This window comes from Vicugna pacos, chromosome 6, assembly GCF_048564905.1.
Source record: "Vicugna pacos chromosome 6, VicPac4, whole genome shotgun sequence".
Classification (NCBI taxonomy): Eukaryota; Metazoa; Chordata; class Mammalia; order Artiodactyla; family Camelidae; genus Vicugna; species Vicugna pacos.
Window position 1 is genome coordinate 93878705 of NC_132992.1, and position 22970 is coordinate 93901674.

The 22970-nt window shown below is 41.6% G+C and overlaps 1 protein-coding gene and 1 non-coding gene across 12 annotated transcripts in view; one reads left to right on the forward strand and one right to left on the reverse strand.

Moving 5' to 3' along the window:
- Positions 1-22970, forward strand: part of MARK3 (microtubule affinity regulating kinase 3) — a 92274-nt gene that overhangs the window by 64340 nt on the left and 4964 nt on the right. For 6 of the 11 annotated variants that reach the window (XM_006216869.4, XM_006216865.4, XM_006216866.2 and 3 more), the window contains 9 exons: positions 1547-1603; positions 4145-4381; positions 4573-4692; positions 4952-5051; positions 5364-5476; positions 5948-6101; positions 10360-10577; positions 13400-13503; positions 20120-20377. In XM_006216869.4, coding sequence (XP_006216931.3) covers positions 1547-1603; positions 4145-4381; positions 4573-4692; positions 4952-5051; positions 5364-5476; positions 5948-6101; positions 10360-10577; positions 13400-13503; positions 20120-20377 — 1361 coding nt within the window. The other 5 variants (XM_015250056.3, XM_015250057.3, XM_006216867.4 and 2 more) reach the window with 3 other exon arrangements.
- TRNAA-GGC (transfer RNA alanine (anticodon GGC)) lies at positions 9462-9538 on the reverse strand. The gene has a single exon. It is a non-coding gene; the product is annotated as a tRNA-Ala (tRNA).

Below are 22970 nucleotides of genomic sequence, written 5' to 3' on the forward strand. Positions count from 1 at the left end.
ACCTCTTTTAGCTTAAAAGCAAAATGCAAAAAAGCAATTGAAAGTTGAGTATGTTCAGGTAATTGTAGCATTAGGTTAGCTTTGGGCTGTTTGGAAGTAAAAGAAGAGAAATTCTCTTTGAGAAAGGGTAGGAAATTATCAAATCTGATTCAAAAGCAGAATTTGAAAATAACCTACAAGAGAAATCTTAATATGCAGGGGAAAAAACAGGGGAAAATTGAATCAGGCAGAAAATAAAATTTTCCTGTGTCTTAGGGAAACAAATCTATTTCACTTTCCCAGTTTTCATGAGGACAAAATAGAACAGTGTAATTGTGTCCAAAGTGATAGATGCTCTGAAACCTGTATTTTGATTTTGGAATTTGTGTACCTCTAGTTGGTGGTTACGAATGGGTCTGATTGATCTTTTGAATATTCACTTTATAAAGTATGAAACTGCTCGGTGACACCCTAATTTTGGCATCATCCCATTCTACCCCTAGCCCAGCTGCTCCTTACTGCTTTTTCTGAACCAAAATATCAGCTGTTAGAACAGCCCTTTCTAAGTTTTTATGCCCAGTGTAATTAGGTGTGTGTTGCTTATAACTAAAAGTTGGTGGTGACTTGGAAAAACAAGCAGTATTTTTGTTATAACCCCAGTTTTGTGTATATGTAATTATATATGTATTTAAATACACATGCATCATGCCAAAGAAAAGACTAGAAGCAAATACACCAAAATAACAAGAGATACTATCTCTGTTTGGTGGTTATACGAGCATATTTTTGTATATGCTTTTCTGTTTTTCCTAAAATTTCTATAAGCATATAAAACTTTTATAATTAGAATAGGATACTTTAAAAAATGCCTAGTAAGTGTGAAATTTCAGCAGAGCGGTTATTTAACTGTGCTAATCACAGGAGTAATCCAAGTTGAGTAAATGGAAGCATACGGTGTGCTGCGAGCAAGGGGTCCTCGCTCATGGAGCAAGTAGCAGTCTTCACACTGTGTCGTTCGTGTCCGCTACAGCACTCATTCTCCCATCTTAAGGAGGGGAAACTGGTCCTCAGAGAAGTGAAGTCACTATTGCTGTCCTTGACCCCACATCAGCCAGGAAGAGAGCATTGCAGGGAGCAAGCTGACCAACCTAGAAGACAGCGGGCATGGGCAGTCTGTAGCTGCCAGCTGGGCGGGGAGAGGCTGCGCCAGAGCCTTCTGCTCCTGGGCCCAGGCAGCCAAAGTCCTCTGAATGCCAATGACTCGTTGAGTCCTGGCACCACATTCAGAAATAACTGGACTGCCAGGGGACAGGGCCCAAGAAGAGACTTTCCAGTTAAAACTGGAGAGAATAGGAAGAACACCTTGACCTGTCTCTTCTTGCTCTCACCCGACCCGGCATTTCTCCAAACTGGAAAGTTCAGAGCATGAGAAAATTATATTTAGAGACGCACACAGACATTGAAGTGCCCACTGCGTACTTTGCATGTGTGAATGTTGACAAAGTATTTTCATCTTAATTGTGAATCTGCACCAGTGATGACTCACAACCTTGCATCTCCTGTCCAGATAGTGTCTGCAGTCCAGTACTGCCACCAGAAGCGGATCGTTCACAGAGACCTCAAGGTGAGTCACAGTGCCCCTACTAGTGTCTGCTTTGCTTGCTTGTGTTCCATTCTCCCGGCGGTTATGACACAGATGAGGTACAGATTGGATTGTGGTGTTAGTATGGGAAAAAAAAAAAAACCCTAAAATATATTTTACATTTCAGTTAGGGTAGCCATAGTTGGTCTCTGGAGAAAAATCATATCACTAAACAGTTGGGGTCCTTTAAAAATGTACACTCTCTCAGACAGCGTCCTCAGTGCTACCTGGCACCCTTTTTCTCCTGTTACAACAGTGGCCATTTGAGACCCACTTCACAGGTCTCCACCTCTGCTCTCTCTCCTAGCACACAAAAGGGTTTCATATTTCACAGAGAAAATAGAAACACCAAGCAGGCCCTCAAACTTAGCTGCACCTGCATTCACCCTTCACCTTCCAGAATTTTCCTCGTGTTACAAGACAGCGGAGTGCCTCTGCTGACCCTGCCTCTGTGTTCTGTGTCCTACGTCCTCTAGGGACTGCTTCACTCTGTTTCTTCCTATCTCATGGTTTTTTGGCGTTTTTTGTTTGTTTTTAAATTTTTTTAGTTGAACTATAGTCAGTTTACAATGTTGTGTCAATTTCTGGTGTGCAGCATAATGTTTCAGTCATTCATATGCATATATTCAATTTCATATTCTCGTTCATTATAGGTTACTGCAAGATAGTGAATGTAGTTCCCATGTCTTGTTTCTTCACCTTCTCTCTCTGCTGGCTTCTCACTAGCAGCCCTTATAAAAACATGCTCAAGTCTTTACCATCTTTTATCAAAAAACCTCCTCACCGTAACTCTCCTTCCATATGCACCCTCTTCTCTTCTCACCTTCTCAGCCATTATTTCTCCAACATTGTCTAGATTCTCTCTTAACTTGGTACTCACTCCTCTTTCTCCTCACGTAATTGTTACCGATTTGCTTGTTCTCTGCTCACCAACCCTTGCTGCGTTCATATCCACTCTAGTAGCTACAGTGGCTGGAAGACCCCGAATCTATTTCTGCAGCCACAGCTCTCTTCTAGGATGTAGTATCCAGCTGACAGAAGGACAGCTTCACCTGAGCATCCCTCAGGCAGCTCAGGTTCAGGATGTTTACAGTCTACACTCCTCCTTCCTAAACTTGGACTTATATTTCTCATTGTGATGACTGATGTCCCTCAGGTCCCTGCCTCCCCTTTGCTCTTCTGTCCACTTAGTCCCCATGTCCTGTTCCTGCTGTTCCCAGAGCATCACTAGAGCTCGCCCTTGCCTCTCCCCATTTGCACCATCCTAGTGCAGACCGCAGCATCTCATACTTGATTACTGCTCTAGCCTTTTGCCTCGTCTTCCCTGCTTCCAATTTTCCCTCTTTCTTCCATGTCTGTTTCCTACACTGCAACCAGAATGGCCTTTAAAACCACAAATAAGATTGTCCTTTCCGTGCCTGAATGACTTTTCAGTGGCTTCCCGTCACCCTTAGGTGACAAACCCAAACTTTCTGACTATAAGCCACTTGACTGGCCCTTTGTGATTCAGCCATGGCCACGTCTGCAGCCATCTCTCTGTGCACCTCTCTCCCACACTCTGTCTTTCAGTTTCTTGAGCAAAACATGTACTGTCTCACCGTCTGGGTTTTAGACTGTTTATTTTGCCTCAAATACCTTCTTGTCAACACACCCACTACTACCAACTAAACCTCCAGGCAGCGACTTCAGTTTCAGCCTCTTTAGGAAACCATACCGTACCTTCCAGTGCCTGGCCCATGGCTCCCTACTCCTCCTCTGTCACAGCACTTAGGCCAGAGAATATAGCTGCTTATTTTTCTGCCTCTCCCCTGCTAAATTGTGAGCTCCTGGAGGGCAAGACTCAATCTGTCTGTGTATCAAGACACTAACACAGAACACCTGATACGTGATTGCCACATGGTAAATGGTTGTTTAAACAAATAAAAATGGCTTCGACCTTTGTCTTCAGTCAAGTTTAGGATTCTCCCCTCCTCAGTACTAGCCATTGTACAGCTTACTTAGCATTGTTCATGAAATGTGGCTCTCTGCTTAAAGCAAGTATCCATTTTTTAAAAGCCCCTTATTATTAACTGGAAAAGCTATTTAAAGGGGTGTGTGTGTGTGTGTGTGTGTGTGTGTGTGTGTGTGTGTGTGGACATTTGCTATTTAAGTTAGTGCTAGAATTGATCTATAGAGTCAGACCTCTGTGTCCCCTGGTTCTGCCTCTGTGGCTGAGGCAAGCCCACGGTGCCACACCATTGTGTATAGTGATGGATTTTGATGTCAGTGAGGGTGTCTTGGAATCACTCCCCTGTGAAGACTGAGGGACAACTGAACCTTGTATCTATCTTTGGTTGTTAATGCTAAAAAATTAAGAGTTGTGACTTACCTCCTATTTTTTCCTCTAGAAAAAATGTTTCCTTATTCATTAGGATATATTAACTTTATACCATTGTAAAAAGCTTTTATGAAATGCCTAATTCTATCACAGTTCTAATTATATTTTGGTTAAATTTCATTTTTGTCTTGATGTTTTCCCTCTAGGCTGAAAATCTATTGTTAGATGCTGATATGAACATTAAAATAGCTGACTTTGGTTTTAGCAATGAATTTACTGTTGGCAGTAAACTGGATACGTTTTGTGGCAGTCCTCCATATGCAGCCCCAGAGCTCTTCCAGGGCAAGAAATATGATGGGCCGGAAGTGGACGTGTGGAGCCTGGGTGTCATCCTTTACACTCTGGTCAGCGGGTCACTCCCCTTTGACGGACAGAACCTGAAGGTATAAGAAGCAGTTGCGTCCAGGTTCTTCAGAAAGCTAAAAGAATTTTATGAAGTGATAAGAGTTAATATTCTAACGCTTTATCAGTGTATCAGTAATTCAGTATCAAGGGGTTTCACTGGGGTTTTCTGAGTTCTCTTTTAACCTAAAAGTTGACTCACTAGTTTTCTTTGCTCTCTACCTCCCCAAAGGAACTGAGAGAGAGAGTGTTGAGAGGGAAGTACAGAATCCCTTTCTACATGTCTACAGACTGTGAAAACCTTCTCAAACGTTTCCTGGTGCTAAATCCGATAAAACGAGGCACTCTAGAGGTAATCACGTTAGTGGAAATACGGAACAACTGTGGGGAGTCTTTAAAGTATTTTTAGAACTGTGGTTTGTGTGGCATATTGAATACTATCCTGGGGCTTTTTACGTAAGATGGAGGTTTTGTTTGCTTGTTTGTTTGTTTGTTTGTTTTTAATTATCCCTTGAGCCATAGTGGATGAAATACTGAAAATAAATTTTCCTGAATATTGTGATTATCAGAATGTTTTATTTTATGCTGCTAATGAACAGTTCACCTTTCAGCAAATCATGAAGGACAGGTGGATCAATGCAGGGCACGAGGAAGATGAGCTTAAGCCATTTGTTGAACCAGAACTGGACATCTCAGACCAGAAAAGAATAGGTAATTACTCTGTGCCTGCCTGCTTGTGTGTGCAAGTAACATATTTCTGTTTTGATTGATGTATATGCCTAATGCAGGAATAATGGGAAGTCAGGCCTAAGATACATGAATTAGCTTATCTGTTTTGTCATATTTAGGGGTTTACCTGCAGTTTCCTGTAATAGCTTTCAGTAACTCAGGAGTAAGCCAACTGCCATTTATGTTAGAAAATGCGTGATCTTTTGTGTCAAATAAAGGAAATTATTTTACCCTGTAACAGAATGATTTCTTAACCAAACAAAACACATGAACTGTATGATGCCCTTCTTTTAGATATTATGGTGGGAATGGGATATTCACAAGAAGAAATTCAAGAATCTCTTAGTAAGATGAAATATGATGAAATCACAGCTACGTATTTGTTGTTGGGGAGAAAATCTTCAGAGGTAAGAATAATCAGAGAGAAAAACCTGAAATAACCTTTATGTAAATTTTCAGCTCATGTAAACTCTTAGTTTGTTTTTTTTTTAATTTACCTGGAAATAACTTTTGAACTATTTTAACTTTAAGATAATAACCTTCATAGGGGATATTATCACAAACTTGGCTTTCATCAAGTTAACCTATAATCATTAATAACTTTAAAATTATGTAAAATCAGGGGAAGTAAATAGAGCATTTTTAGTGTTTTGCAGAAGCCTGGAGAGAAGGCCATAACTACCTGTAAGCTGTGTGTGTGTTTCCAGCAGTCAGAAAGAAACTTCTGCCTGAGTTTAGGGTTGTCATTTTTGTCCGTTGTGATTCTTTTCTCTGAGTGAACTATTTGTAAGGGTTTGTGTGTTCCGAGAACTGTAGTTTCCTGATAAACCATTTGGGCTCGTGTTGTGGTTTGCTCTGTTTTTCTCATTTTCTCTTAGCTGGATGCTAGTGACTCCAGTTCTAGCAGCAATCTCTCACTTGCTAAGGTTAGGCCAAGCAGTGACCTCAACAACAGTACCGGCCAGTCTCCTCACCACAAAGTGCAGAGAAGTGTTTCTTCAAGCCAGAAGCAGAGGCGGTACAGTGACCATGGTAAGTCAGTCTGAGACCATTCCAGTGTGTTCTTTTGGCATCTCCTGTATACCCGAGGCCTCCTAACTTTGGGACGCATCCTTTCGCTTTTAGCCTACTGGGGTTGGAGATTGCAGGCTTTTCCCTTCTTGGTTGTTTTATAGCAGTCCCGTAGGTGCTAACATGATTATCTCAAGGCTCTGATCTCCTTGGTACATTCAGTGGCTGGGTGGAATCCTTAGCCACATGTGACTGTTGAGTGCTTAAACTGAGGAAATGATTTTCAGTTTTGTTAAAGGTAAATTTATAAAGCCACATGTGGCCAGTGGCTACCATATTGGACAGCATGGCCCTGGAAAATGTACAGTACCCCAGTTTTGCCTTAATTGGTTTAAATTTTTGACCTGTGTCATTTTCTCAACACTCCAGCTGTTGATGTATCTAAATACCCTCACTCATAAAACATTTTCACCACAGCAGTGAATCTTTAAGGAGACTCAGGACCCTAAAGGGTATACTTACCAACAACCAGTAATTCTACTTCCAAGGCAGCCCCATGTGTTGGAATCCAGAGACTCAAGCATGTATGTGTTTATTCACATACTTTTTTAAGCTTTATTACTTTTTTTAAAGCTTACTTTTTTATTATTATTTCTTAGGGGGAAGTAATTTGGTTTGCTTATTTATTTTTAGAGAAGGTACTGGGGATTGAAGCCAGGACCCTGTGCATGCTAAGCATGCGCCCTATCACTTGAGCCACACCCTCCCCACTAGTCACATGTTATTATTATTTTTAATTTCAGCATGCAGGAACTAAATCTCTGTTGGCCTGGTCCTAACTTTTAAAACTACAGACCCACCTAGAACACCCACTCATCTCTAGTTCAGTTCATTTCCCTTCTCTGGGCTTTGTCCTGCTCCGCTCTTTCACCTGGCGACTTGGCATATAGAACTGCACAGAGTATTCCAGATGTCTACAGCTTTGAGTTTATACCAGAAGTGAAGGCACTTTGCTCACTTTCCATTTCTCTTCCTGCTGATGATGCCTCTCCGTGTGGTTTGGGCTGAAGCAGCACATTGTACTGACATTGTCAGTGAACTGCCCACATGTCTGCTATTCTAGAGTCAAACTGAGAGTTCAGAACCCTTTCTGATGCCAGGATTAGTAGAGACGGCATTTGTAAACCAAGTGCTGGTCTGGGTCTCTATTTCTTGTGTTCATATTAGTTGCTAACAAGGAGGGGTTCTCAGTGCCTGTGTATTGCAGAGCAATCAGCGAAATGCCTATGCGTTGTTCTAAACCAACCAGTTTAAAGGGACTTGTTCCTGAATCCTGGGAAGAAACCTGGTAATGGAGTTTTCTCTTATCTCTAGTAACTGCCTTAATAAGTTAATTCTTCTTTAAGCACAGAATCCATCTGGATTGGTCATGCCTTTTTTCCCCAGCTCAGAAAATTTTAGAGCTAAAAAGAGCCCACCAAACTCATTTTTATCAGTAGAGAAATAGGTCAAGAGAGCTCACCAGTTCTCCCGAGGTTACGTGGAAGTGGGAATGCCTGAGGTGGAACCCACGCCTGGGGCTCTGCCCACTAACCACCCGTTACCTCCTGCAGTAGTGCTTTTGTAATAATAATCAGCCTTCTTGTAGCCTCTGATATTAAAAAGGAGTTCATCAACGAGTTTATACTATATAGCACAGGGAACTATGTTCAATATCTTAATAGTAACGTATGGTTAAAAAGAATATGAAAATGAATATATGTATGTTCCTATATGACTGAAGTATTGTGCTGTACACCAGAAATTGACACAGCATTGTAAACTGACTATACTTCAATAAAAATATATTTTTTTAAAGTTCATAAAGGAATATTTCCAGAAATTCTGTATATAGAAAAATCACTCAGTGCCACATTCTTTTTTATTCTTTATGGGGATGAAGATAGTGATCAGGGGAAAAAAACCATGAAGATTTGATTATGCCTCTGGCACTGTTCTTTTAAGTGCAGAAAATGGGATAGGTTTCAAATAATGACATCTAGTGAAGCACATTCACTTGGTACCACGTGAAGGAGACCAGCCTGTAACTAGATCAGTTTTAAGCTTGCCCTCCCCTCCCCATCTCTGCCCTTGTTCCCTACCCCTAGGTGCCAATGATTCACATATACCTGCTTCTGTAAAATCACAACTTAATTTTTTTGCTTCTTAATTTGGGTCCCATGTGTGAACCCCCGTATGTGTGTGCCTTTTTTTTTTTTTTTTTCAGGAAGAGTGATCATCAGATTTTCAAGAGGTTTTTTTACTTAAAAAAAAAGAAAGAAAGAATTACTGGTCTATCAGTCAGTAAATGGTATTGGGGAGGTTTGGTAGTGACAAGGAAAAAGAACTGCATTCATTTCTTACATGTTATACAAGGTTGGATTCCAGTTGGAATGAAGAAAGTATTAAAAAAATGAAACCAGAAAGATACTAAAAGAAAACATGCAAAAAGCAAAGATAATTTGCTTTGTAATTTGGACTAGTGAAGATCTTTTTAACTATAGCCCCAAACACTAAAAACCACGAAAGAAAAGACTTAGCAGATTTGACTACAGAAAAGTCGCATTTTTGTGTGATACATCCACACCATGAAACACTGCTCAGCAATAAAAAGGAACAAATTGTGGATAAATGCAATTTGGATGGATCTCAAGGGAATTATGCGGAGAAGGCGGAAAAAAATCTCAAGAGTATTTTGATTCGGTTCATGTAACATTTTTGAAATGATAGAATTACAGAAATGGAAAAGAGGTTGACGGTTTCCAGGTTTAGGGAAGGGGGTTGAGGTGGAAGAGGTGGCTGTGGCTGTGAAAGGGTGGCTGTGAGATCCTTGAGGTAGAACTGTTCTGTCTACTGGTGGTGGTCCTGTGAGTCTGCACATGTGATTAAAATATGCACATGTATAAATGTATAAAACAAGTAGACCTGGAGCTCAGTGGATTGTATCAATATCTGTTTCTATTCACAATCTCAAGTCTTAAAAAATTTTGAATTTTCTAAGTAGAATTAATATTTTAAAACAAAACAGTAGTAACACTGAAGGTTCAGAATGTCATTAGATGTCTCATGATACTGAGAGAAAAGATAAGTATTAAGGGTAGCATCGTGCTGTACTTGGCTAATTCTTTGTTTTATGTTAAAACTGACAAATTGAGAACTTAATTGTTCTCCCCCTATAAATAAAAGCAAACTCTTGTTTACTTTTAATTCTGTTTCAGATAGATTTACCATTTAGATATTTGTCCAAGAAGTAGCTTTACTGCACCTCACTCCATTCACTTTTCTGAATTCTTTTTGAGGGGAGGGGCAGTAATTAGATTTGTTTGTTTGTCTGTTTATTAATGGAGGTACTGGGGATTGAACCCAGGACCTTGTGCATGCCAGGCACGCACTCTACCACTGAGCTATACCCTACCCCCACCCCATTCACTTTTTAATAGACCTAAAATATAAAGTCTTTTCTACCATAGAATAAATGATGAGCTTTCAGTGCCGTTCCTTGAGATTACCACTGGGCATCATATATAATGAATATATTAGTTATCTTATTCATCTGTAAAATTCTTTTGAACTCCTTATCTCCTGTGTCATCAGAGTCTAGATGATTTATCGCAGGACATCAGTCAGTTGCCCACCCAGAATGTCACTGGGAGCATCCACCCACTTCCTCACTGTCATTTATATGAGGAACATGCTTTCCTCCACTAGTACTGCCTTTCCCTGTCTACTCAAATTCCTGTTTATCTAGAAGATTGAGTGCTTAAAAAAAAAAAAAAGCCAAAATAAAACTTCAAACAAAAATGGCCTGTGAATCTGTACTGTTCTGTTCCAAAAGGTGAGGGCATCTCTTGTACAAAGAAGGATGTGATTCACTCAGATGTACTAGGTGAAGCAGTTCATTCTGCATAATGTGTGCCTCAGGTTAGTTTGATTAGTTATCTGTATGGTAACACCCCCAAAGATGTTTTGAAAGGACAACTGTATAAGCTTTAATATTAACTTAAAAAAAAAAAAAGACTCAAAAAAGGTAGAAAGTTAGGGACTGATGAGTGAAATTTTAAAGTTGAACTCATTGTGTAGCAAAAACATTATACCTGAATGGGAAACATTTTAAAGAATTTTACTGTGTTATATTTTCTTAGATGAATAGAAATCTTGGGTCACCTTATAAAATATTTCTTTTCGCTGAATAAAATGTGAGACAATATTCTGACTTTTAAAAGTCAACTCTTTGTTTTAGCTGGACCAGCTATTCCTTCAGTTGTGGCATATCCAAAAAGGAGTCAGACCAGCACTGCAGATAGTGACCTCAAAGAAGATGGAATTCCCTCCAGGAAACCAAGCAGCAGTGCTGTTGGAGGAAAGGGAATTGCTCCAGCCAGTCCCATGCTTGGGAATGCAAGTAATCCCAATAAGGCAGATATTCCTGAACGTAAGAAAAGCTCCACTGTGCCTAGTGTAAGTATTATTGAACTGTATAGCATGGGTAGGGTTACAGGGTTGAAATGGTCTAGACATTTGGCGCCTGTGTTCTGCCCGGTATGGCCTACCCGATGGGCCGCCGTGCCCAGTCTCAGCCTGTGGAGATCACCTGCTGCGTTGAAGGTATTTCTTGTTGAGCCGCTTCCCATTAGATGAATGGTCAGGTACTTTTTGCCAAGGGCTGTTTCTGGTTATTCCGTAAACATCTGCTAAGGTTTAGATTCTCTCTGGTGCTGAAAGATGGAAAGACTTCATGGTATAACAGGAAAGAAATAAAACCAAATGGTGATGGTGCAGACTAACGACCCCAAACAGAAGGCTAGCAGAGTCTGCACAGGGCACTGTGAAGTCTCACTGCCAGGGACGTGGTGTTTGCACTGCATCTCAAAGGGCTCTTTGAAAAGATACAGAACATTGCTTGAGTCCTCACCATGTGCCAGGGACCATGCTGAGTGCTTTTCCATGTATTAACTCAATGTTAATGTGAAGAAATTGAAGAAAAGTTGAGTCCATCTCTTAATTGCTGCTCCTAAAAAAATCTCCCCAGTGAGTAGGTAGTATTTGTTAAATTGAAATTGTTCAGTTTCAGAAACTTTTCTGTGGATTCTCTCTGACCTACCATAGTAATTATTACTCTTAGCACTCCAAATGTAATTTTAAAAAGAATTTGCAGAGAATGAACAATTTTAAGCATATTTTGTAGTCATATTTTCCCCTAAAAGTTAACAGTGACAGAGCCTTTCCTGTTCCCCAAAGAAACCCCAGAGTGAGGCATCCGTATGGAAGTTGTGCCGCTCTCTTTGTCTGTTTCTTGGGATGAGGCTTATAAAGGAGCCCAGAGGGTTTTGTCTGCCCCATTCTCTGACCTTGTGCTTTAGCAGAGTAAACCCTGTGTGGAAAGGTTCTTTATTTTGGCCTCCCGAGGCTGTAAAATTGAATCGTCGTACCATAGCCCTGCAGTTTAAATTCAGCCCCCAACTTTTGTTGACAGTTACCAGAGGGAGGAAAGGACCTTGTTCCCTGCCTTCGCAACTTCCATCTCTGTCTACTCATCTACCCACTCCCCCTTTGAAAATATGTCCTGAGCATTATCAGTCATTTGTATTTGATTATTTATAAAGGAAAAAAGTAATGTTATTATAATTTTCTCCCATTAGTCTTCAGTTTCCCTGTACATGATCTGCTCATGCTGTATTAAAGGTGGCCGCTTTTGTCTTTGTTTAAAAATTGTTGTTATCTGATAAGTTTTTACTTATGACTTTGGTTCCTTGCTTTTTAATTTTGAAAGTACTAGCTTTCTAAAAGTTGATGTGAAATTCACAACATATAATCAACCATTTGAAGCATACTATTCAGTGGCATCTGATACATTCACAATGTTGTGCAATCTCCACTTCTCCCTAGTTCCCAAACACCTCAGAAGAACACCCTGTACTCATTAAGTAATTACCCCAATGCTCCCTTCCCCAGCCCCTGGCAACCACTCATCTGCTTCGTCTCTCAGTGGATTTGCCTGTTCTGGATATTTCATATAAATGGACTCATGCAAGCCTTTTGTGACTGGCTTCTTTCACTCAGCATATTTTCGAGGTTCATCTAAGTCGTTGCTTTTTATGTGCCAGTTCGTTTACCTGTGTTTATCCGTTGATGGACATTTAGATTGTTCCTACTTTTTGGTTACTATGAATAATGTTGCTATAAATGTTTGTGTACAAGTTTCTGTGTGGATTTATGTTTTCATTTCTCTTGGATATATACTTAGGAATGAAATTGCTGGGTCGTATGGTAATTCTGTGTTTTAACTTTTTGAGGCACCACCAAACTTTTCTACCAGAGCAGCACCATTTTACATCCCTACTATATCTGAGCCCACATTTCTCCCAGTCTTTGCCAATACTAGTTATTTCCTGTTTTGTTTTTTTTTTGTTACAGCTGTCCAAGTGGGTGTGAAGTGATACCTCGTTGTGGTTTTGATTTCCATTTCCTAAATGACCAGTAGCGTTCAGCATCTTTTTCATGTGCTTATTGACCATTTGTATGCCTTCTTTGGAAAAGTGTTTATTCAAGTCCTTTGCCCATTTTTAAATTGGGTTGTCATCTTGTAGTTGAGTTGTAAGCTTCTCTACATAGTCTGGATGTTAACCCTTAACCAAATACAGGGTTTGCAAACATCTTCTCTATTCTGTAGGTTCTCTTTTCACATTCTTGATAGTGTTCTTTGATGCACAAAAGTTTCTAATTTTGATTAAGTCCAATTTGTCTTGTTTTCCTTTTTGTTACTCCTGCTTTTTGTGTGTCATGTGTATGAATCTCTTGTCAAATCCAAGGTCATGCAGATTTACCCTGTTTTCCCTAATAGTTTTATAGCTTTAACTCTAATATTTACATCTTTTTTATTTTTATTATTTTTATTTGTATATTTACTTTATATTTATAATCCTTCCTTTTTAATTTTTTAGTTTGAAAGTATGAGCTTTTAAAAATAGTGGATCTCTCTCTCTTCCTGCTTTGCTTTAAATAATCCATGAGTTGTTACTCTGTGGATTATTATAGCCAGCTTTTCAAAGTCACTCTACCATAGCCATTTTCATTATTGCAGAAATAATGGAGGGTGGGAAAGAGGGTAAAAGTGGCTGCCTTCACCTCTGTTCTATTGGCCAGTACTGTCGATATTTTAGTGTAAGTTTGTTTAAAGACTGAGTATTCATGTTTATTTAAATGAGAGGGGTCCTGTTGTACTACACTTACTAAATAGTTTTAAGATGAAAATACCCCTCCCACTTTTTTTTTTTTAATAGAGTAATTCAGCATCTGGTGGAATGACGCGGCGGAATACTTATGTCTGCAGTGAAAGAACTACAGCTGACAGGCATTCAGTAATTCAGAATGGCAAAGAAAGCAGGTATGAAATTCTACCTGATTTCAAGAAAATTTGTTTTTCCCAAGAGAAATGGAAGGATGTTATTTACTTCTCAGTTTTTATGATCAAAATTCACATAACGGTGGTAAGTGTTCTCTAATGGTAAGTTAAATTTGAATGCAGATTTTTAGTGAACTCCTACAATTCCAAGTTCTTCTCATTGTCTTGAGTTTATCCTCCTGGCCAGCTGTGTGATGACTGGATGAGTTGAGTTAAACCAGGGAGCTTTTCCAGAGGAAATAGATAGTAACCTTACAATTTAATTGTAGAATTATGAACAGGGAAATGGAGATTATTTTGTGCCCATGAATAACTTGAACAGTGTCGAAGGGGAAAGGATAAGGACCTGAGGCAGGGAGCCGGCCTCTGGAGGACACAGAGCATGAGGTGGGTGGGTGAGCTTTCAGTTGCAGGCCAGCAGTGTGCTGAAGGGGCCGGGGGACAAGTGGTAACATAGTCTTCACTTTACCAGATGCACTTGAGAATCCCAGAGAAGTGGAGAATGCAGTCTTCCAAGTGATTTTAATCTGGTAGAGAAGCAATCATATTGGATAAGCGTGATTTAAAATACTAACAAAGTAATATGTCAGTAACGAGTCAGATTATGCAAACAACTTTCCTGGGGTTACAAAGTAAGAAATAGTCAGAAAAGTAGGATTAAGTAGGTCCAGAAAGCATGGAGTAGAACTAAGTTTGGAGAGAGAGAAAAAAAAGTTGGATTGGTAAAGTAGTTAAATATATTCTATATAGACAAACTTCCCAAACTAGGATGGATTTTCCTTTGTTCTTTTTGGAAGAGTAGTATAAAACTAAATTCAGAGTGGTGAGATAAAGTCAAAGTGAGTAGATGAGGTTCTAGAGTAGAAATCCGTAAAATAAATTCATCTTTCATTGTCCCCTGGCCTCTGAACTTGCACATTGTCTGGTCATGTCACACTCCCATGTCTGGCATCAAAACTTTCTTTCCTTTTTTTCTGAAGTTTACTTTTTGAAACGGCATTGTAAGGTTTGCTTCCTTTAGCTCTCGTTAGTCAGATGAAACGTTTGATCATTAACTTCTGTAACAGCCCAAGCAAAGATTCTTCTTCCCTCCTTCATCCTTAAAACCAGACTATTTTATCATTCTTCCTTCTTCCACAGACCACTTACATTTGAGTTGATATGAAGGTGAAAGGCTTGTTATGTGAGATTATGTTTATTTTTCAGTGACTTTTTAGAAATATTTACATTCCAGTATTCTGTCTTCTGAATACTGTGTGTGTGCTTGTTTTAACATTGTCTTTTTCATTATGATCAAAAACTGCCAATAACTTGAGTATAGCAGTTGGGCTAGATAGCTTAGAAATTAATGATTGGTGTTTTTTTTTTAAGTAGTCTATTTTTTGGTAAATTTTCTTTTATTGCAGTTATATTCTCAAATAAAATTTCTTCTAGTTCAAAGTGATTGAATAGAAGATACCAGCAGAAGACTTAATTAGACAGAAGTTTCTGTTACGGATTTTAGTCTGTAGAACTGGGGTGATGTTGTTTCATGACCCTCCTGTTTACAAATTCTTCAAAATTGTTGAACATATTCCTTTTAAACTTTAGAATGTGCAATTCTCTGAGGTACAGAGTCAGACCAAGGTCTGTCTGCCCCCTGGTTTTTGGTTTGTGTGTGTGCACATGCTCCTCTAATTCCCCTCTCCTACATTGTTCAGTTCACTCTTCAGAAACAATTTTAAGAATTGTCTAATATCTTTGGAGTCTTACCTGCCTGTGTTCTATCTGCAGACATCCTCAGTGAGGCTGCTGCCTCCTCACCCCGGCCTGGGCCTCACTGCTTTTGTTGGCATCAGTTACTCAAATGCTTTGCTTGTGATAGTGTGATCTTTATCTTTAATCAAACAGAGCCTCCAGCCATACAAGATGGGGCCCATAATTTTAGTAACACCTGGATTTTCTTACTCTGTCTTAGGAATGAGTTGAAAAATTGTGGGAAAACATGGAGATTTGAGTGCCAGAGTAATGGTCATATTTTTTACTTTCAGTTAAGGCAGGCACTAAATATGACAACTTTCTCACCCTGAAAATAGATATCTGAGTCATAAATTAGACGCACTGAACCTTCTCTGTACACAGATGACTTTTTTGGCAGCAGATTGTTACTTTTTCCTCTCCCATATATATATGTTATTCCTTGGCTAAAATACTGGTGAGCTACAGGATGCCTGGATTTGTGTTAACTTCTGAAAGAAGGACATTAATTTCCATTTTAGCCTTCAGTATGTTGGACTTTTTTTTTCCTATACATATGTACGTTCTTACATACATTCTTATATACATGTGTATAAGAAAAAAAGTCCAGCATTCTGAATGCTAAAATGGAAAATTCCAACATGAGAATGATCATGCCTAATAAAAGGTGTGTGGGTTTTATCACAGTTAACACATGAATCTTTTGGATTCTACTTTTAATTCTGCTTTTGCCCAGTCACTGAGTATGCTTTGATTCAGTAACCATGTTCTGATATGGGATACATGTCATATCAAACAAATTGAAAACACCTTTCCTTTAATAACCATAAGGGTATCAGAGTGAAAAAAAAAGATAATCAGACATAAATACAAAGCAGGAAGATTAGTAGGAACTTCATACAACTTGAATTCTAAGAAACACGGTTGCTGTTTCTGTAAGTTAAGGTATAAAAAATGATTCTTCCTCGGACCCAGAACTACTAGAAATGTAATGCAGCTACTGTTTTTGTTTATGGAGATTGTTGTGAGGTAGTCTGTGAGATATATAACCGTCATCTTTACCACTTTTCTGGGGGAAGTTCTGTCTGGCTTTACAACAACCAACTTGATGCAGCCCATTGTAATGTTGTGTTGTCTGTTGTAAGTAGAACTTTTGTGAGTTTGTACAAACTTGAAATTCAGCAAAGATTTACTGAATTTATTGTTTCCTAAATCAAGGTAGTAGGCCTGCTTTTAGAAGTCAAAAAAACACATCTGTTTTGTTGTTGGCTTTGTGGAACTCTTAATGTGACATGATTAAATTTCTAAAGAAATTGTTCATTTAATTGCCTTTAAGATTATGTCCCAAATGAAATAATTTATGCTGAAAATGTGAGTTTACACTTCCTTTTTAGGATTGGCTCTGACTTTCGGGGAGTTAGTTTTTCGTGGCAGGGTGTCTGTCCACACAGTCGCCCGGGGCTTCTGTGCCCTGTGGGTCTGAGCGGCACTGCCCAAGGGCCGGCGGGCCTCACTGGGGCAGGTGGAGCGTCTGCTTGCTTGGTGCGCTGGCTACGAGCCCCCTCCTCCACGGATTGGGACGTTGATAGTCTCCAGGGAAGATGCCACATACCCCCTGCCTCTTCTTCTTCCCCTGCTTTCTTAATGCTTCCATTGATCCTAGCTGCTAATTTGGGCAAGAAAACGTTAGCAGCTGGTTGGGAGCAATAAAGTGTGTTGACCCTTGACCTGCTCTGAGCACACAGCAGAGCACAAGATAGTTGTGCTTACTCGGAACTTGTTAAAGATCAGTAAAATTGTGTCTGTGTGCAAGTGTGTCTGCATGTGCATAATGGAAACAACAAAGCATTTCTTCAGATTGTTCCATCAGTGAGGAACCCAAATGTAAATTCAAAAGGGCATCTGTGAACTCCTGTCACTAAAAGTCCAGGGGTAGAGTGAAGGTCGGTCTCACAGTCCTGCTTCTGCAGGACTTGCATGTTGGGCTCCGCAACGTCGGCCCTAACGTCTTCCCACACTCAGCTCTCCTCAGACAGAAGCCCTGGGGTCGTCTCCTCGGTCTGTGCGGGTCTGGCCCTGACCATGTGCCCGCCTCTAAATCCGTCACTGGCCAGGCTGGCTGGAGAAGCCTGGCGTGGACTCCACAACACCTAGAGACCAGCAACCTGTTTCTGCCAGAGCAGGATTCGAGTGTTGTTTACCACAGGAAGAGTGTCCGAAGCACAAACGTGAATCTGTGTGTAATCTCTATGAGGCACTTGTTTCCAGTTCTGTGACTGTATTAGAGACATTCTCCCAAGTCAGAGGGCAGAACTGTCAAACAGAAATGCAGGACCAAGCAGATCTTCTTGAGCAATTTAGTGTGAAGACCTGTCTCCATCATTTTGGGACTGTTAGGATTCCAGTGGCTCATTTCATTAACTTACCTTATCAGTTAGGAGAACATTTATTGAGGACCTGCTCTCCCTGAGGCGCACCGCTGACACCGGGGATGTGTTGATGAGATTGCAGGTGGTGTCTTCAGGGCGCACAAGCAGACAGGAGTCACCGCAGTCCAGTGTGGTGTGCAGTGGCAAGTGCCTGCACTGAGCACACAGAAGGGAAGGGTGACTCCTGATGGGAGAGGGAACCAGTGAAGCATTTGTGGAGGGGGTTGCATTTGGATGAAAGCAGAAAGATGCCAGCTCTCCAGACGCTGAGAATAGCACCTGCAAAAGCTCTTTGACCTGATGCACCCTCTCAGGAGGGCCAGAAAGCCGAGTTCCAGGAGGTAACAGTAGACAGTAAAGAGAGGTGGCAAGGCAAGCTGTGGATGCCTGAGGATGTGACTTGGTTGCCAGAGTGAGGAGTTTGAACCTTATCCTGAAGACACAGTGTATGTTTGCAAGTTTATAAGCAGATGAGTGCCTAGGTCAGGTTTGCGTTTTAGACAGTTCACAGCTGTATGGTGGATAGATTGGAAGATGTGAGATTGGAGGCCAGGAGACCAGTGAAGACAGGTGACTGGGGAGCCAGCCCTGTGAGAGAGATGAAGCTTTGCACTGAGACCTTCAGAGTAGAAGTGGGGAGGACCCGGCTCACCAGAGCTTTGTTAGGGGGTTGACACCAACATGATGTCCCGGTTGCTCTGCATTTGGCGCATGAGGGAAAGAACCTGATGGTTTCCAAGTTTCAGGCTTTGAAAGGATTTCTGCAGAAAGACACTGAAAGGGTGTGGTCAGAATTCTAAATCCCTGATTCTCCTTAAAGGAAAGAAACTGCCCCTTGGGAATTCCAAGGACATGATGTCCGAGCCGGAAGCGTGGACAGGGGACAGATTCGTTCGGTAGCTGTCTGCCCGGTGAAGCTGCAGCCTTAAGCTTTTTCACCACTCTGTCACTCTTTCTCTGTCTGTAGATATTTAATTTGCTCTTATTAGTTTTCCCACTTTGAAAAATGGGTCTCTTTTGACTCCCTGGGTACTGTGAATTGTTTATAAAAAAGTGAATGGCCTTTGAGTAAGAAGGTTCTCAATTATAGTTAAGCAACACAGGATACTTTGACAAGTACAGCTAGTTACTGCTCTGCCCATAATTTTACTAGTTCATTTACAGCACGTCAGTGTGCTTTGGGAACAGTTCGAGAGCACCGTTTGCTCATAGTATTATAGATTCATTTACCACTTCCATCTGAATAGAGACTTCTCTTTTAGAATAGGCCTTATTTTACATGTAGCTTGGAAGACATTGTCCCTCTCACAGAAATATTCAAACATATATGATGTTATTTCATTGTTTTGAAAGCTAGTCAACTTTAAAAATTAGCTGTTTAAAAAAAAAAAGCAGATACAAGTTAGCAGCTGTTCCAGAATCCCCAAAACAAGTTTAAGAGATTTTTGTTCTTTGACAACAATGAGGTGGTTTGGGGAGGAAGGTTATATGCTTTAAACAACAGGTTGCTCTTTTTGTCACTGGTCCGTCATACTGTTGTTTCTGCCTCTGCCTGAACCCAAACCCCCTCCCAGCCTGACAGAAATGTTCGCTTACGCAGCTAGCCCTGCCTCTGTTTGTACCACATCCTCCACCTGTCGGCTGAGACATCAGAAGTCGATGTCCATGTCAGCCTCTGGGCACCCCAAGATGATGTTACCTCCAATAGACAGTGAAGGAGATAACTCCAAGGCTATGTAAGAAAAATGCACATTCCTTGTAAAACTAATGTGTACCCACTGCTTCTGAATTTTGTGCTGTGGATTTTACAGTCCAAGATTTTGTTCCAGTTGTCCACAGAGTGTTCTTCCTGTGTGTGGCTTTAGTTAAGCCCATCCTGTCTCATGGTCCTTGGTCATCTGTGTGTCTTCATGCTCTTCCGTACTGTGAAAGGTGTAAGAAATCCCCCTCTTTCCAGGTTGCTTCCAGCATGTGGAAGTTTGCAGTACTTCATCATTTGTGTGCTTCCAAACTCTTTAGTTGCCTGTTCTTCGGCTCCACCTGCATAGCCTTTCTTTCTTTTATATTGGCAAGGTTCCTGCATGTAAGCAATTTGAGAGGGAAACAAAGGGGAAAAACTTGAGTTAGGCATTCTTTGTTCTAGAATTTCCCTGCATTATCTTGTCCTTGAAAATACGTATGTATGATTCCCTTAAATGCTGTGAGGTTTTTGTTTCATTATATACTGTTCCTTTGGTGCCCTTTCGCATTTAACTTATGTTTTGCTCCAAAGTCCTGTAAAATACTCCTTGGATCTGGGTTTATATGGCTGGTTTTCTCCACTCTATATGAAAAGTATATTGTGATTGTAAATGTTCGTGTGCCATGTTTGCCAGAAAGCCAGGGTTTTTGTGAACAAAAATGTAAGAGTCTGTCATTTTCTGATCTCGTAGCACTGTTCCTGACCAGAGAGCTCCAGTTGCGTCCACACACAGTATTAGCAGTGCAGCCACGCCAGATCGGACCCGCTTCCCAAGAGGCACCGCCAGTCGTAGCACTTTTCATGGCCAGCCCCGGGAGCGGCGCACTGCCACGTATAACGGCCCACCTGCCTCGCCCAGTCTGTCCCATGAAGCCACACCGTTGTCGCAGACTCGAAGCCGAGGCTCCACTAATCTTTTTAGTAAATTAACTTCCAAACTCACAAGGAGGTAAGTGCCAAGTGGTGCTGGTTGGTTCAAGCAAACACGAGAACAAAAGGAGAAATGTCTTCTCCATTGTGTGAAGCCACTGCACAGAGGCTTTTCCTTGTAGCTCAGGTTTTTCTGGCTTGTATATCTAAGTGTATACTTTTAAAGCCTCTTAGAAGAGAAATTACAGAGCTCGGAATTTTTTCACAACACTCAAACAAAGTTCTCTAGCACTTGGGAGGTGGTGGTGGTTCTCTAATTACTGTTCCTTTTAATCACGTCTCTCCATGTGGCATGTTCACTGCAGTTTAGCAAAATCCCAGATCCCGTGTAGTCTGGGGGCTGGCACTCCGTAAGTCAGTAAGAACAAGTGATCTTTCTCATCTTGTATAGCCTTGAAGATAAAGTTCTTGCTTTATTCTCAGAAAGAAGCTAGTGTCTGGTCACGTATGAAACCTTTCTTATGTCCAGTAGTCTGTCATCTGGGGCCTTGGGAAATCTCTGAAGGTCCTTTGAGGTACTTTAACTTTATTTCCAGAATCTAGTATGGAGGTTGCAAAGCCTAGAAGCATTGGCTGCTACAAGAGGAGAAAGAAGAAATACCAGTTTGCAACATAAGCAAATAGGCAAATGCACCTTTAGCCTTGACCACACCCAGGAAACCTGAGAGACCCTGCAGTTCCAGGATGCCCAGAGGAAATTCTTTGAACTTAAGCTTAGGTGTCCTGCAGGCTTGCCTGTTACAGACCCTCTTGCTCATCATCCGTGTCTTACAGAACAGCAGTCTATGAGGGCCCACACCCTCCTCTGTTTCTCTGCATTCCTTGTGGCCCCTCAGCCTGCTGATCTGTTCCACACTGTTATCATTCACCCGCTAAGCTAAATACCACTTTTCACTCTCCCGAATTCCTCCAGTAATTTTATTTTAAATGAGTCATCAAAAACATAGACAAGTCACATTAATCTGTCATTCCCCAGATGATCTGTTTGCCCTCCTGACGTTGAATGCCAGATTAGGGAGGACCTGTGCTACCCATCAGCACTGATGAGAGGTCAGAGGAGTCAGAAGGCTCCAGTCTACCCTCGTACTCTCTTCTCAGCCCCTTTGCTGAGACGCCCCGTTCCAGACTGGGCAGAGGAGCAGAACGGTCCAGAGAGCCTTGGCAGATTTGGGGTACCTGTGACCAGCAAGGGAGACAGTGAGTTCAGTCCAAGAAGAGTCTGGTGACCCCCAGATAATTCATTGCTTCTTTTCAGGGTCATCACAAGGCTGTCCCAGGCCTCCCCATGCCTTAGCTCCTTCCCTGGAGACCGGGCTGCTTAGTGTCAACTGCTGCTTCGCCCCCGGGCCCTGTGCGCAGAGGGGATGTGCAGAGTCAGGTCTGTCCCAGCTCTAGTCACAGGCAGGACGGTCAGCTCTGTGTCCTTACACTTTGGTTTGTGATGGGCTCTCCAAGTAAAACCTTGCACATCATTAAAGCCCTTGAATTTATTTGTCTCCTTTGTGCTGTTTTTTCTGGTCATCTTAATACTATCATTGATAAAAGTAGTATCAACCACCATATACTGCGTGCTTACTGTGCACTGAGATAAACAGATGTCTGTAGACTGATAGATACAGAAATCCTCGTTTTACATGTGTAAATATGAGTGTGTGTGTGTACACACACATTCTGTCTAATCCCCACAATCTGCCCTGTGAGGAGGACATCCCATTGTGTAGAAGAGACTGGAGATGAGGTTCAGAGAGATTAAAGCACACGGTCAAGATCCTGCAGCGAAAGAGTCCGTGTCCCCACAGGAGCCCGGTACGTAGTGCTCCCTGGTGGACGACCGCCAGGGACTGTTACAGGCACGAGTCCTTCTCCTTCATTTTCTAATTAAATTTATTTCAAGTGTTTGAGCTGAAATTAGAGACTGAGGTTTCTTGTTAAAAATATTCTGGGGGGTGATCATCTTATCATTCAGCTTCCACCCCCACATTTTGCAGAAAGATCATCTTCTGTCTGTTAGTTTGCAGTCCGAGGGCTGTAGTCCCCTTGGTCCTGTGCTTCAGTTGTAGTCGGTTCATTCCTAAAAGCACTCGGGGTCCTTGCTGCTGACGCATCTGCTTCTTGCCCTCCCCTAACGATAGTTGCCAGGATTAAGGGGCTAGCGCCTGAAAGGTCCAGTGTTGGCACTGAGATGCCGCCAGGGAGACCTGCCGGGACTTGGTGGGAAGAAGGCTGGTATCAGAAGGCTACACTCTGCTCCTAGCAGGGCCCTGCGTGTTGTGTGGCTTCAGAGAGCTGTGGCTCTGCAACCTCTGAGGCCCTCTGTGGGCAGAGGGGGCGAGGCCTACCCCCCAGGGCCTGGAGCTCCTCCCCACCCCCGGGGACCTGGCCACCAGCTCGGCACATACTCAGTCACCCATACCTTGCGAGCAGAACAGCCCGCCCTTGCTGGCTCCTAAGGATCCGTCCCCGTGGAGGAGGGTGTAGAGCTCCAGCCCTGCGGCCTCCTCTTTGTACCTGAAGGGATTTGTAGGAGGAAAAGTTAAGAAAGGCAGCCCTATGATACCTGACTTTCTCAGGTAGAAAATTTGGAAATGAAAATACATTTTAAAGACCTTTTA